Source organism: Eretmochelys imbricata, chromosome 3, assembly GCF_965152235.1.
Source record: "Eretmochelys imbricata isolate rEreImb1 chromosome 3, rEreImb1.hap1, whole genome shotgun sequence".
NCBI classification, from domain to species: domain Eukaryota; kingdom Metazoa; phylum Chordata; order Testudines; family Cheloniidae; genus Eretmochelys; species Eretmochelys imbricata.
In genome coordinates this window covers 99103601-99120599 of record NC_135574.1, presented here as the reverse complement: position 1 = coordinate 99120599, position 16999 = coordinate 99103601, and the positions used below count along the sequence as shown (strand labels likewise).

Sequence of the window (16999 nt, the reverse complement as noted above, 5' to 3'; positions counted from 1 at the left end):
TTTTTGTCCCATGCAGTTCTCATTCATTGAACTTGGTGTCAGTGATGCAGCATCAGCTTCTAGTGAGGCTGCTGAATTTTTTAATGTAATTCAAAGCATCTATGTATTTTTCTCTGCATCAACTCATCGATGGCAAATTTTGAAGCAACATCTGGGAACATCCTCTCTGACACTGAAACCACTGAGTGCCACACGATAGGAAAGTCGAGTGGAGGTGATAAAGCCTATCAAACACCAAATTGGGAAGATAGATGATGCCATAGTTGCCATTATGGAGGATAATGCTATGACAGGAACTGTTCATGGGAGAACAGTGCCAGAGGGAAATGGGATCACCAGAAACATACAGAACTTCAAATTTCTGTGTGCCTTAGTGTTGTGGCGTTCTGTGTTATTTCACATACTGTTTGAAATAAACGTTGTAAGCAAGAGACTCCAAGGTGTTGACTTTGGTATATCTGGAGCAATGGAACAACTGCCTGGGAGGCAGTGACCATGAGATGGTTGAGTTCAGGATCCTGACACAAGGAAGAAAGGAGAGCAGCAAAATACGGACCCTGGACTTCAGAAAAGCAGACTTTGACTCCCTCAGGGAACTTATGGGCAGGATCCCTTGGTAGAATAACATGAGGGGGAAAGGAATCCAGGACAGCTGGCTGTATTTTAAAGAATCCTTATTGAGGTTAGAGGAACAACCCATCCCGATGTGTAGAAAGAATAGTAAATATGGCAGGTGACCATCTTGGCTGAACAGTGAAATCCTTGCTGATCTTAAACACAAAAAAGAAGCTTACAAGAAGTGGAAGATTGGACAAATGACCAGGGAAGAGTATAAAAATATTGCTCAGGCATGCAGGAGTGAAATCAGAAAGGCCAAATCACACTTGGAGTTGCAGCTAGCAAGAGATGTTAAGAGTAACAGGAAGGGTTTCTTCAGGTATGTTATCAACAAGAAGAAACTCAAGGAAAGTGTGGGCCCCTTACAGAATGAGGGAGGCAACCTAGTGACAGAGGATGTGGAAAAAGCTAATGTAGTCAATGCTTTTTTTGCCTCTGTCTTCATGAACTACGGCACTGGGCAGCACAGCATGGGGAGGAGGTGACCAGCCCTCTGTGGAGAAAGAAGTGGTTCGGGACTATTTAGGAAAGCTGGACGAGCACAAGTCCATGGGACCGGATGCGCTGCATCCGAAAGTGCTAAAGGAGTTGGCGGATATGATTGCAGAGCCATTGGCCATTATCTTTGAAAACTCATGACAATTGGGGGAGGTCCCAGAAGACTGGAAAAAGGCCAATGTAGTGCCCATCTTTAAAAAAGGGAAGAAGGAGGATCCGGGGAACTACAGGCCAGTCAGCCTCACCTCAGTCCCTGGAAAAATCATGGAGCAGGTCCTCAAGGAATCAATTCTGAAGCACTTAGAGGAGAGGAAAGTGATCAGGAACAGTCAGCATGGATTCACCAAGGGCAAGTCATGCCTGACTAGTCTAATTGCGTTCTATAATGAGATAACTGGCTCTGTGGATGAGGGGAAAGCAGTCAACGTATTATTCCTTGACTTTAGCAAAGCTTTTGATACGGTCTCCCGTAGTATTCTTGCCAGCAAGTTAAAGAAGTATGGGCTAGATGAATGGACTATAAGGTGGATTGAAAGCTGGCTAGATCATCGGGCTCAACGGGTAGTGATCAATGGCTCCATGTCTAGTTGGCAACCAGTATCAAGCGGACTGCCCCAAGGGTCCTGGGGCTGGTTTTGTCCAATATTTTCATTAATGATCTGGAGGATGGGGTGGACTGCACCCTTACCAAGTTTGCAGATGACACTAAACTGGGAGGAGTGGTAGATACGCTGGAGGGTAGGGATAGGATACAGGGGGACCTAGACAAATTAGAGAATTGGTCCAAAAGAAATCTGATGAGGTTCAACAAGGACAAGTGCAGAGTCCTGCACTTAGGACGGAAGAATCCCATGCACCTCTACAGACTAGGGACCGAATGGCTAGGCAGCAGTTCTGCAGAGAAGGACCTAAGGGTTATGGTGAATGAGAAGCTGGATATGAGTCAACCATGTGCCTTTGTTGCTAAGAAGGCTAACGGCATTTTGGGCTGTATAAGTAGGGGCATTGCCAGCAGATAAGGGATGTGATCATTCCCCTCTATTCGACATTGGTGAGGCCTCATCTGGAGTACTGTGTCCAGTTTTGGGCCCCAAACTACAAGAAAGATGTGGAAAAATTGGAAAGCATCCAGCAGAGGGCAACAAAAATGATTAGGGGACTGGAACACATGACTTATGAGGAGAGGCTGAAGGAACTGGGATTGTTTAGTCTGCAGAAGAGAAGAATGAGGGGGGATTTGATAGCTGCTTCCAACTACCTGAAAGGGGGTTCCAAAGAGGATGGATCTAGACTGTTCTCAGTGGTATCAGATGACAGTACAAGGAATAATGGTCTCAAGTTGCAGTGGGGGAGGTTTAGGTTGGATATTAGGAAAAACTTTTTCACTAGGAGGGTGGTGAAGCACTGGAATGCGTTACCTAGGGAGGTGGTGGAATCTCCTTCCTTCGAAGTTTTTAAGGTCAGGCTTGATAAAGCCCTGGCTGGGAAGATTTAGTTGGGGATTGGTCCTGCTATGAGAAGGGGGTTGGACCAGATGACTTCCTGAGGTTCCTTCCAACCCTGATATTCTATGATTCTAACTGGACAAAGCCAAGTCATACCTACAGTCTTACCAGTCAGATGAGGGATTTCAAAATGTTCTGTAGAGTGCACAGAATTTGGCAGAGGAACTTCATATTGAAGCTATTTTCCCACCGATTCAAGAATACAAGAGTCACTGAAGAAGAAGACATTTTGATTATGAGTCATGGGATAATCCCATAAGAGACTCCAAACAACAATTCAAAGTTGAATTCTTTAACCACATGCTAGATTGTGCAATACAGTCAATTGAAGAACATTTCATGCAGCTCAGGGAACACAGCAGTATATTTGGGATGTTGTATGATATTCCCAAACTCCTCACTCTACCTGAAGAAGACCTATACCAGCAATGCAGGGCACTAGAAACAGTGTTGACACATGATGACATGCATGATATTGATAGTGATTTAGGTGATGAACTGAAAGCCCTTTCAAGATACATTTCAGCAGGATCAACTCCAAAGGCTATTCTGGAATATATGTGCACAAATAAGATGACCACCCTCTTTCCAAATGCTTTTGTTGCTCTGCGCATACTTCTAACACTTCCTGTAACAGTTGCCAGTGGAGAATGCAGCTTCTCCAAGCTGAAGTTAATAAAACCACATCTATGCGCCACAATGACACAGGAGAGGCTGTTCAGCTTTGCAATCATCTCAAGAGAGCATGAGCTGGCCCTGACTGTGGACCTTCAGCAGGAAGCAGTTCACATCTTTGCAACCAAGAAGGCACGGAAAGCACCACTTTGATTATTCAAACAGATAAAAATGCCAGTGTTTACCTTGCAGACAAGAAAAGTTATATTTGCTGTTCAGGTGTTTGAAAGTTAAGTGTTACTTAAAATTTTTGAACAAGGCATTTTAAGTTGTTAGTTCTCCTTTATTGGTGTAGGTAGCAGAGCAGTACCATGAGAGGAGTAGAACAGGAAGAAGGCAGAACTGAGACCTTTCAAAGTTTTGGCCCAAGCGAGGGGACATGGGGGCGTCATTTGAGCTCCCCGCCTCAGGTGCCAAAATGTTGTGGGCTTGCCCTGGCAAATACCTAAAAACACTCAGAGCTCTAATCCCCCTTTGGTTTTTGAACGGGTCTTTGACTGCAATGGAAGAAAAACTAGGTTCAGTAAACAAACAAATGTTCATCCACCATTCCAACTACAAGGCAGGTCGGTGGGTGTCAATTGCTTTCGTCTGTTGCACTCACTGTCTGCTGCTCCCCCTCTGCACATATCTGTCTCAGTCATTGCATAATACAGGAGCTGTCAGAAAGCAAGAGCTAGAAAGAGGCAGCCACTGACCATGTGGCAGAATTAAACATGCAGACCTATTTTTATTCTCCAGAGATAGGGTGGTGGATGAAGAACATGAGGAAAAGAGAAGGGTTAGTCACTATGGGAAGAGAAAGGTGCCCCTGTGTGAAGAAAGAAAGAGACAGGGAACTGTATAGAGTGCAGAGGCCAAGAAGGAATGTGCTGGGAAGGAGTTGAGGGGAGGTAATAGGATAAAGGAGATGAAAATGGAGGAGTTAAGGGAAAGAATAAAAGTAAAATGGGAGGGAACATGGGGATAAATCTGAAAGGGATCACAGAGTGAGAGGAAAGAAGATGCTGCTTTTTAAAGAAAGGGAAGGGAGGGACACAAACTCTAACCAGCATGAGAAAACATTAGACGGTATGGAAGTTGAGGGAGAGGACATGTATTTCCTGATTGTATTGCTCAAGAATGATCCTGCCCTCCAGACTGTGCTGTAAACATCTGGCGCTACTTTTTTGCTTGCTGGTTTTAAGTGTGCATTTAAAACTAATGCACACACCAAGGTTTCATGCATGCAAATCTCTGACTTTGCTATGACTGTTCTAGATTTTTTTTTTTAAATATAGGGGTGAATGGATACCTCAGAGCACATCATACAAAATGACAGAACGACAGAAACCAAAGTGGACTCCAGTGGCCAGCATCTGTTATTACTATCAAAAGATATTAGCCTACAAAATACATTATACCTGCAGCAATTAATTCAGGGAAGTCTTGTGACCTGTGTTATGCAGGAGGTCAGATTAGATGATCGCAATGGTCTCTTCTGATTTTCTAATCTATGAACTATGATACTTTACATGTCTATAGCAGCTTTCACCAGAGGATCTTAAGACACTTTAAACACATTAACAAATTAAGCCCCAGAACTCCGCTGTGATGTCATGTTACATCAGTTTTACAGATGAGGATAGCGAGGAACACAGGCATTAGATGATGTACCCAAGGTGTCTCAGGAAGTCTGTAGCAAAGCATGGAATGGAATCCAATTGCCTTTTTTTTTTCTTCCAGATCTTTGCTTTGACCGTTAGATAAGGGTTGCTTTCTAAAACTTGGATTTTTTTTTTTTACAAATAGCCTCAATAAGGTTTTGAATTGTTTTATGTTATACAAATCATCTCTCTTAAAACTTTTATTTAAAAAGCAGTTTATGTCCTTGTCGGTGAAACTATATAGTAGCATCATATGGAGCTCTAGACACAAAGACAGGGTAAAAGCTGTATGTTTTTCTATATGTATATTTGCATACACCTCATGATGGCAATTATAGGGAGGGCATTTCCTGGTGGTTAATAACTGGACTTGATTAAGCCTCTGGATCTTCTTCTTAGGCTCTCAACTCCTCCTACAGATCATTAACTGCCAGGAAACATGCTTTCCATTGGCCATTTTGATTACATAGGCCTCTAGCAGTTAATCTGCGGATACATAATAAGAAAATAATTACACTGTATATTTCTTTTCAAAAATATTAAAAAATGGATAAAGTTTTAGGGGTTGGATTATTTGAAAATACATTACAACAACATTGTGTCATTTACTTCAGGACTTTATATAAAATGAGGTAAAAAATCTTACCGAAATATTTCTTTTCCCTTAAACATTAAAAATATATTTCCTAAACAGAAATCTAGCATTGCTTGCCTTGCACCCCACCTGACAAATGCAGACAAGGAAGTAGGTTTAATTTAATCTTTTCTTTACAGATTGTACTGCTGAACCTGTTGATATGTGTAGTAGTTTTCTACATTGTGTACTATGTGGTCCTAAGCATTTGTTTCGCAGCCTTCAGGTAAGAATTTCTAGCATTCATAATTAATATGATTGAACTTAAATGGGGCATTTCTGATTTACAACCTGGTGGAGCAGGGCAGGGGGCAGGGGGGTAGAAGTCTAGAATATGATCTCAGTTATATTGTAGGCACAGTTTTCAGCATCAGACACGCTTGAGTGCCTGAACTTCCATTTAGATGAACAAATTAGCACTTGGACACCCAAAAATTTGTTTAGCTGCCAGTTTGGCTCACACTTTATTTTTGATCAAACTAGTTGACATACATATACTAACCAAAATCCAGAACACTGGGGGAAAGATAACATCTTTTTCCAAAAAAGATTTATTGTGGCTGCCAGAAAGACTAGCTGTATTGCTTCAGAAAGTCATTAAGAGCACTGAGGATGTCAAATTGATACTGAATAACAGTATAGACACAGCACATGAAGAGTATTTATAGCAGAAATAAGACTATAGACACAGCGTGTGAAGGCAAGCCCGCGTCACACAGTGGCACCAAACCACGGACACTTGTGAACTCCTCTATCCCAGATTACTTGATTTGGAAACTTGTTTAAAAGAGCTCATAGAGTAAGCTACATTGTCTAATGTAATTAACACATTAATTGTGATAACATATGAAAATGATTAACTTTATTTTTAAAATCTCCACAGGTTGGAAATGTTGGACGGTTGGGCACCTTTTGATTTTAAGACAAATCCCTCATGGATTAACCCAAATTATTTAGGTACCTTGATTTTGTTTCTTAGTTTTTTCAGAACTAAGAAAATAGACTCTTTGTAGACATAAACCCCAATTTCCCCCCACCCTCATGCACACGTACAAAGTTTTTTTAAAACATTCTAATAATGCCTCTCCACTTAGCTTCAATATTTTAATGATATTTTAATTGTATTGAATTTTAAGTGTTTTTCTCATTTCTCCATAACTCTGCAACAGGGTCACTTTATAAATTAACATATTTCTTGTCCTCTCAGTAACCCATAGCCTTTCCCATGCTCTCTCCTTCCAAATTTACATCTCTCAATTGAAACCAATTGTTCTACCATGAAGAAGACATTTAACTTTCATTATAAAACTATTAATTATTCTGTGTAAGGTTACTGAATCTAATCTCTACTACAGTAAAGCTTCCTATCATCCATATTTGAACCAGCTTCCAATAGGGCTTCATAAATAATAAGTCAAATTCTTCAGTCACATAAACCTCTTATTGACATCAATGGCAATTTTGCCATTGCAAGGAGTCAACACAAAGTAAGATAAGACTTCAGGATTTGGCTCTTTGGCAGTTCAGTGTACTAATGGAGAATAAAGTATAGTTTGAGTGAATACAAATCACAAGACATATTTATCCAAGCTCTTAAAAAAGTGACCCTTTCCAAAGCTATTACTGTCTCTCTGTAGGGGAAAAAAGAAGCATTTACATAAATTAAGCTTCAGCAGATTTGGAATCTGTTGCAAAGGAAAACCACGTCAGCTGGAATTAGAGCTGTTCAAATGTAAATTGTTTAGATCATAATCTTAAACACTTACAGGAATAGAAAGTGCAAGGATGCTTGTTCAGTGCCACTATTGATTTGATTTTAGATGTAAAAAAAGAACATTTCAATTAGATTAGCAGAAAAATGGGTTACTAGAAGAAATATAGATCCTACACAGTTCGAATTAGTGTGCATTTGCACAATGCCAATGTAAATACTGAATCTCAACATGACTGATAGGATTTGTATTTAAATTATAACATTATAGTTTATTACATGCCTTCATGTGCAGGGTGTTAAACAAGCTATATTGAAGACATATTAACCCATTTGTGCAATATAGTCTACTGGCCTGGACGCATTTTGGGCACTATGAGGTAAACCCTGAGCTAGAAAAATTTCATTGCTACCATGTTAGGCACATATGTGGTGGTCATCACAAGGGTGGATGTAGATGCCAGAAGTGGTGTGGTTTTTCTATATCACGTAATGTTAAAAGTAAATGTTATCAGCCATCCAATCTGAAAAAATCAATAAAATCACAAAAGGGGCCATAACTCGAAGAAACTGTTTAATTTTGACCAAAATTAGCAGTAAGCTTCTAAATACAATTGATAATGCAATGATGTACTCAAAATAGTACTATTTTGGAAAGCTTGGGAAATATCCCCAGACAATATATTTTATGCATTTTCCCATACATTTTTCCCTTCAGTTAAAGCAAAAGTCTGTAGTCACATGACAGTATGAGCTTGTTTATACCATGTTCTACATCAAAATATTTGTCATTATTTGTAGAATGGAATGATTTGAGAAAAGTTTTTCTATCTGCTATTTTTATGAAGTTATGCAGATAATAATACCCTTACCCCCAATTATAAAAACATATATTTTTGATGTTATCCACTCAGCCGGAGACATAAGCAGAAAGCACACCTGGTATAATTGTAATAATCACTGAATACAATGACAATTCATGTAAGGGCTGTATAATGTCTTGTGTGACTATATTGTGTGAATAACAAAAGTATAACCTGGTACTCTTACGTAACACCTACGTGTAACTATGAGCTGCTGAATGTGTAATGCAACAGTGCTTCAAGCTATATTTACCCACAAAATAGTCACAGTTCTTTGCAGATTGTTGAAACATTTCTACTCTCCCTTAGAATCTGCATCTGATGTGTTCAGTACTCTGTTGCCACACTTGTCACTGTCAGAGCTGCATTGGACCACACCAAACCCTCCTTGTGGCATTTGCCTCTCCCTGTTGCACAGGTACTCTCACAGCCATGCTGCACAAAGGTGAGGATGGCTTCTAGAACAGGGGGCAGCACCATTATCTTAGAAACAAGATGCCCAATGCTATCTATCATTTATCTGTTGCTGACAGGGAATACTTGAAGATACTGAACTGTTTGCATGACTACATACATGACTGATAATTTGCATGGCTGATAGTAGTTTCTCACTTGGTTTGTTCTTCTTAGCAAACAATTTATAGCACATGTTATCCAGAGATGCTTGCTTCTTACCACAGTACAATCAAGATACCAGTAAGACATAGACTGCCTCTGTCTCTTCCTCTATCTGAGATGCACTGTTCCCAAGATGTTTCAGACCCTCCTTGAGCTCTATACTCAGCTGCTGTCTTCAGCCATCTCTTTTCCCCCGACGCTGAAAGCAGAAAGAGAGTCACATTTACTGACAGCATGAATGTTTGGCAGAATAAGACTGCCAAAGTCTCTTCCCAGCTCCAAAGCCATTCTATGCGTGAAAATGAATCTCTTCTTTTGGCCAACACCAGTTTTGAAATAGAATTAATCAATCCCAAGAATAGATGGGCATGCAGATGCAACATTGGTGTCCAAGCTCCGCATTAGCACCCTATTTAATCCGAGTATTTGCTTTGCATGAGCAACGTACAAGAATACGCATGAATATGCTTCCTTGTCTTCTGCCTTGAGTTTTGGTATTGCAGAGTGGTTGCCAGGTGCTACTTTCACTGCTTATGCAATGTTGTGAAACCCACCAGCAAAATACACTTCATGACCAAGTGGAAATCTCTGATCACACTTCATAATCCAGTCCCCTGAATGAGAAAGTTTACAATGTTTGATTTGTTCTGTGGATTTGATATCATCTTCAAGCTTTGCTTTGGTAATGGTGTTAACACAGTGGAGTTCTGAACTTCTTGCATTTGGACATTCCCTCTGCAGGCTCTCTCACCAGATTTGATTGATTTTTCATTTGCATAAAATTGTCACCAAGAACAGCAGTGTATTGACATTTTAGTCCAAGGGTAATATTCAGCACCTGATCAGACAGCTCCCCAAAAGTTTTGCACTTGGCAGTATCAGTGCACACCATCTGCAGCAGCATCATACCATCTATAATAGCTAATGTTGGCTCATCAGATGCTGATATCTCAACCACTGATTGATTTTTCTCTGACAGCGTGTTGCTCTTTTGGGTCTTTCATAGCGATCCATCCAAGCTAAAGATGGAAATGGGACAGGTGCCAGCTCATACTTCATCAAACCCTGGATATCAGCATCTCTGGACTGGGCAATAACTATCAGCTTGCTGAATATCTGACAACCAATTGCTTGTGCTTCTTTTGTTCAATTGTTTTGTTGATATTATCAAATGATTTGAGATTATGCCTTCTTAGGGGATCAAAGAGGTCTACCTCACCCCTTTGCACCCTACTGGTTACAAACTGCTTAACTTCTTGTATGCCATTCTCTCTTATCATGCACAAACTTTCTGCAATTTCAGCTGGGGGCAGAGCAGACGTTGCACTTGCAATGCTCACAAGTGGCTATCTGTTGTCTGGCCTTGTTCCAGTCCAGGTTCAGTGCTAAAATAATTTGTCATTCTTTCAGTCACATTTTTTATATCTTGGACGGCAGAGTCATCTGTAGTCAAGCACTTTGTGGTAGCTTCTTTGTGGTAGCTTTCTCTGTTGCTGAAGGCTGCATTCTACACATTTGTTCTTTCATAGTTGTTATAGCTGCTGTAAAATGTGCAGTCAGGTAATACTTGGTCAGAGCCTTCTCTTTTGTGCAAAGATGCTGATGCTTCCCACAGTCCTTGTTGAGAGCTTGCTTGATGGCCATGTTGTGCCGCACGCCACTGAAAGGTCTGGCAGTCCAGTGTACTGCTCCCCATCTATCAAGTAGGGCATGAGATAATCTGGCTTCTCCTCCGCCAGAAGTCTGACTCTACTACATTTACACAACGCCGTCTAGCATAAACCACATGACCACACTGGAACATGGTACAAACAAGCTCATACTATCATGAGTCCACAGACAAAAGGCAAAAAAGTAGGGGAAAATGCATACAAAATAATCTGGGGCTAAATATTTCCCCAAATTTCCAAAACAGTACTGTTTTGAGGACATGGTTGCATTATCAATTGTATTTAGAAGCTTTCTGCCAATTTTGGTAAAGAAAAAAAAATAGACTATTTTTCTCTGAGCTATGGCTCTTTTTCTGATTTTTTCAGATTCTGATAATGTTTAAACATTATGTGATATAGAAAAACTGCATCATTGACCACTATATATGTGCCTAACGTGGTAGCAATGAAATTTTTCTAGCTGGTAGGTACCTTAACTCACTTACAAGATCCCTTTTAAAATCTGACTGGGAGACTAATGGGTTAGTGCACTAGTCTCTTTTCTGTTTGGAAAGTATTTATCTGTTAGCAGAACGGTAAGAAACAAACAAACTATAACAATAGCTGCCGAAGGTCTGGTGACACAGCGATAGAGAAGATTCAAATGTAGGACTGAGGTCACAAATGAAAGTGATCTTGCTCATCTTATGGCAGGCCCCATTTGTGCACATTACAAAATTGAGTTGTGACCAAAGAAAAGAGAAGCCCGAAGCTGAAAATGGAGGTTACATGTCAAGATTGAGGTGTTGGTGTTGGCACAATTTTAATGGGAAGCTTATACAGCACCTCCCTGCACTACACCGGACTCAAATTAGTTACCCATTTTCATGAGCACTAAAATGACTAGTAAAATTTAAAGGGACACAATCAACTTGAAATCTAGTCAATTAAAGAAAAAAAGTTCTAAAAAGAACTTCAGGCACTGCATTCACACAAGTGTTTCTGCCATGTTTTGGATATGTGGTTTTACAATCTCCTTTTCCTGATTTTTAATTTTTTTTCTCTCTCCCACATTGCTGTGTGAAAGATCTGCACAGACAACAGTGGAAACTAAAAAATGATTATATAAGGGAAAGAATGAAACTGACAATATACAAATGCACAAATTAAACTGAAGAAACACAGAAAAATATTTTTCTCTACTCTTTTTTTGTCATAGTAACCTTAACTGTTACTTGCAGTAATGGTAGGATAAACATTTGAAGTATGATTTTTTAGTTGACCGTGCCCTTTAAAAAGAAAAATAATGTATTATATTTTGAAAGATCCCTACCAACTACAAAGTAGATATTATGGCCCATTCTGTGGGGCTCTGGTCTTGCAAACACTTTTGCATCTAAGTAGTCCCATTGACTTCAGTGGCACTAGTCACATTCTTAATATTAAGCACATGCATGAGGATATGCAGAATTAGGACCTTAATTTACTTTAAGATTAAATTGTGGCTCTTTAAAAACACATTTCATTTTCCTAATCAATTTTGCTGTGGAACGATTACATTTATAAAATCCATCTCAGTGACTTCTTAAAAGACAGCTTTTTTATTTTATGGACAGTTAGGATACTAAAGTATATGTCTGTCCATTCAGTTCCTACTTAGGGATGTCTCCCTGTCGATCTGGCACATAACTGTGCTCATCGGCAGCAGACACTATCACATACAAAGTTGTGTTTTTAAAACAAACAAACCCAACATTACTAGCTTGCAATATAGATGATAGTCCTGTGCCATTTTAGCATGAAAACAAAGGCCCATTCAAGTTATCAAACCAACTTACAAATTGAAACCAGTGGACTGTACTTCATTTTTTGTTGTTGGTTAACTGAGAATTGGCCATAATGTTTCCTGCCTGCTCCTCCTCACCCCCCCAAAAGAAGCTTTGTAACAGAGACTTTTGATTAGTATTGAAATAGAGAACAATTCCCTTCTAGATCACTGCTTCACATTTAGACTGGTAACCTATTGGTCCCCTCCACTGCACTGGACAGGGAGGAACGCAAAAAACCCACACATAGGATAACCTGACATTCAGTATTCCTGTCCCTCTTCATTATAGCTTTCGTTGTTTCCATTAAGGAGCCACTGGTTTTTAAGAACTACCATTGGCTTCAGTGGGGATCTCTCATCACAGATTGATGGCACAATATGGCCCATATAGTTCCACACAAGGGAGTGGGGATACAGCTTAGTCATTAAAGAGAAGAACTTGTTGATCAGCTGCATATTTTTCACACCCGTGACTGAGGTAGTTAAACTGTCCTAATTTTTCGGGTAGACCAGGCCACAGGTTAACCTCAGAAATCAAAACTGCCTATTGCCATTAGTTACAAGGATGGGAACCACCCTTCCAAAACTCTGCTTGGAGTAAGTTCCCTGTTTTCTTTTATAGTTCTTCTGGTTTCACTGGAGATAACCTACTTTATTTGTGGACTGCTGTTTGCTCTGATTGTGGAAGAATGGGTTTGGGATTATGCTGTAACAGTTACTGCTATTCATATTATCATAACTGCAGCTGGTAAGTGAGTATGTTATTAAACATATGTGCAGTACGGTAAATTGAATAGAGCTAGTCAAATACTATTGATCTAATTTTTTTATTGGACTAATTTTGCCTTTTTTTCTTCAAGTTTCTCCCTTAAATTTTCATCTTTCTTGCATTCAAGCACCACGTGTAGATGAGTTACTGCCATTTAGAAATCTTATTACATTTTTGTTGCAACAACTTCCAAATGTTAAATTATCTTGCAGTGTATTTAGAGGTTTTATTGGTAACAGGGCAGCCAAGGAAAGAAGACTGCCTGCCTGCAGTTTCAGCTTGGAGGGTATGCACTGCTATAAAACCAAAAGAGTAATATTGCCCTCAGTGCCCTCTCCCTTTAAGGCTCAGACATAAATACCCTTGCCATAGTTCAATGTAATACTGAAGCTTGCCTCAGCCAAGTCCAACACAAAAGGTCTAAGTTGTGGCTCATTTCAGCTAAATCCCAACAAGGAAAACAGAGCCTACGATCCACTCCAGCATCTTCACTTGTCACTTTCTCTCTCTTTCCTCTGAGGAAAGAGCTGCTTGCTGCAAATGAGGTTCATCTTGCTGGGAACACCTGCTGATCTACCCTTGCTCCTTAGCAGAGTGCAGGGATGGGGGATTGGGAGAAATGTTTAACCCCATCCTTGCCAGAGCCAATGTGGGGTCTCTTCATCCCATCACAGTGCTTTTATAGGGGATTCACCTACCCATCCTATTATATTTATCCTAGAAATTAGAAATAGGAAAGAAATATTAGATCATCTGTCCCTCCCAGTGTACAATGGTTCCGGTTATTATTTGTGTGCTTTGTCCAGTTTGGTTTTAAATATCCCAGGGGATGGGACTTCACCATTTCCCATGAGATATTGTTCCAGAGATCAATGGACTTCACCTTATGATCAATTTCCTGATATACAGACTAAAAACCTTGACCCTGCAATGAGTTCCACTTGGAATACCTCCTTGCAAGATAGGGTATAATATTTCCTCTACTGGATTTGATCCCATCAGTCCAGTTTATATCCCTGTTAATCCTGCTAAATAATTTTCTCCTTCCTTAGAAACAATTATTTTAAAGGAAAATTACAAAACTCTGTACCATATAGGAGTTACCAAGGAGGATGGTTTCCATGGTTATCTTATGTATCTTATTCAGATCTTCTTTAAGAAAATAAAACAAAATAATGAGATTATTATTATTTATTTGTACTGCAGAAAGATAAGTGCTAAAGGAACTGTTACTGCAAAAACTGTTACTGCTGGTGATTTTAGATGCCTACCGAGTTTTGGGGCTGCTGAGTGGGGATTTTCTGAATCCTGATGGGGTCAGATTCTGGGATTTAAGCAAAGTGGCAGTTAGGCACCTAAATCCTTTTGTGAATTGAGCTGTAGGTGTTGCAACATTTACATCTCATTTGTGAATCTAGTTGGGGCTCTGTGACATCAGTACCCACCGATGTGCTAGGTACTGTACAAAAATAAGAAAAGACAGTCTCTGCCTCAGAGTTTACATTTTAAGCCCTCAATCCTGCAAATAATTACACCTATATTTAACTTTCAATGGGACAGCTCACAGTAGTAAAGCTAATCAAGTAGGAAAGTGTTTGCAGGATCTCAGCTTACATTTCATTAGACTTTAAATTTAGATACAGTTACTAAGACTGTATATTTTTATTTTAGAAGACTCAGCTTTTCTTCATATGCAAAACAACCCTAAAATTATTTATGATGTAATGTTTTTCATTTTACAGTTATGTCTGAATTCCCTCTGATGTTGCACTGGTGGATGGCTTTAGGTACAGGTCAATTATTTAACTTTGAAATAATCACAAACTGTGGAGATTCATAGTATTTGTACTTATGAGTGGAATTGGGTGAAATTTTTTGATCAAACTGTTTTTTGGCATAAAATGTAGATTCAATGACACAAACATTTGGTCAAAAAACTCATGTCAAAATTAAACATTTTAATTTTTTCTAATGACTTTTCATTTAGAAAGTTCCTTTAGTATTTTCTAAATGAAAAATGTTTAAAAACACTCAAAATTTAAATTAAACTTTTTTTTGACTTTTTGATTCACTGAAAATGTTGAAACATCCATTATTCATCCAGCTCCAGTTATGAGATTTCCCTCTCTGTCAAATGTATGGTATGATATGGTATGTGATGGGGGACACCCCCATCCCAATCAGAAGAAGGCTAATGAATCCTCTGGGCACAACCACTACCAAATAGGCCATTCTGCAGAGCCTGCTGTGGCTGGAGGAAGCAAGCTTAAGAAGAAGCATCTCACAGGAGGGTATGGAAAGTGGTAACTAGGAGGAAAAAGCTGCCATGCCTCTTAAATAGCTGACTCTTGCTATAGCTCATGGCAGAGAGAGAAAGAGCTGACAAACCTCCCCCACTTACAAAGACTTACCAGACCAGGACAAGCTGATCACTGTGGGGCAGGAGTTGAAGATAAACCCTGACTGGGAGTCCAGCTGTGCTAGGCTGCCATATATAAATAAACCAGAGCTTTTTTAGGGAACTCAGAGACTGAATGTACCATTATGTGGGAGACCCCCACACTGGAGAACTCAGAAAGGGTGGAATAAATTTCCCGAGTAGGGAAAGGACTTTGGAAGGGAGAAGAGACCCTGAACCTGTCTGTGAGTGATCTCAGGGAAAGGCTCACCCTAAGAGGTTCAAACAAGAAAAATGGTAACATGTGTGCTCTAAATAGTTGATACTATTTTTAAAAAGGACTCGGTCAAGTAGTTCAGACCTAACATTTGTCAAGCCTTGAAATTTATATTCTAGGGCCAAATCCTGCTCACCTTATGTACATTAATAAGTCACATGTATAGATCTATTGGACTGTACCAAACAGTATGAGGTCAACAGGACTGCAATTGTAAGGTGAGCCTGATTCAGATCCTGATTTATCCTGTTTCCATTGAAGTGAATGGCAAAACTCCAACTGACTTCAGTGTATGATTAGGGATCCCTGCCCTCTACGTGGAAATCCATTACTTTGAGATTTAGAAAAATTGTGGAAGTCAGTTCTTCAGGAGCAGTTAAGTATCCAGAGCTGTACTGAAACCCCCAGTGACAGCCAAAATCCTGGACCTGCAACTTGTTCTGCATAGGCAGACACCAGTGACCATACAGAGCCAGTTGAGGGATCAGGCCAGAAAGATAAGAATGAAAGGCCTCATTATTAGAAATGAAAGAGAAAAATCAATGTTGTTTTCATTTTGAAAACACAAAGTCACTGGCATGAGTAGTTTCACTTTCTTCTTTGTAATACCAGAGAAGTGTGAGAGTAACAAAACCTACTCTCTTTAAATATGGTTGCTTATAAAAATGGGATCAGTTTAAGTATTCTTGTAATGTTTATATGCCAGTATTAACATTAATACAGAATATTCTTACATTTCCTTTCAGGATCTGGCTTAATTTTGATGATTTGTGGAGGACAGGTCTTAGCATACTGCTTGTTCAAGGACAACTTCATTCACCCAGTCCTGGATGATTTTTGAAGAGCAAAAAATAGGTGTTTGAATCTGAGTCTATATTATTTCTATGATCTAATTTAAATTACTTAAAAAATAAGATACACTGTCAAGATTATTAGTCTAATATTTAGCCTACTGTACCATTTATTTCTTACATCTATTTACAAATTCCATGCAATTACTTTTAGCTGTTTGTGAGGGTATTTTCCCCTAAGCAAACATTCAGATATGCTCCCCTTTTCTTAAATACAAACCAACCAAAAAGTAAGAAAGAGATCAATGCCAGCAGCACAGCACTCGTGTACAACCCTACAGCAAAGCAATGTGCATGCAAGGAAGAGAGGAAAAAAATTGGTAAGCAAAGAGACATCCGTTTCAAGCTTCCAGGTTTTTTTGTAAATTATTAAATAAAATTTATTTTACTAAGTGTCAGTATATCTTGGGCTGGAGTCTGGCTCTCCATTAAGGCTTCTTTGTGCCATTTCAGTGGTAC

General features: G+C 39.4%; 1 protein-coding gene across 1 annotated transcript in view; it reads left to right on the top strand.

Annotated features, from left to right (window-relative positions):
- The window catches only part of TMEM244 (transmembrane protein 244), a 29825-nt gene extending 13295 nt beyond the window's left edge, over positions 1-16530 (top strand). Inside the window, exons 2-6 of the mRNA XM_077812150.1 lie at positions 5717-5802; positions 6460-6533; positions 12868-12993; positions 14757-14801; positions 16436-16530. Of these exons, the coding sequence (XP_077668276.1) occupies positions 5717-5802; positions 6460-6533; positions 12868-12993; positions 14757-14801; positions 16436-16530 (426 nt within the window). The remainder of the gene's footprint in view (positions 1-5716; positions 5803-6459; positions 6534-12867; positions 12994-14756; positions 14802-16435) is intronic.
- Positions 16531-16999: the final 469 nt, after the last annotated feature.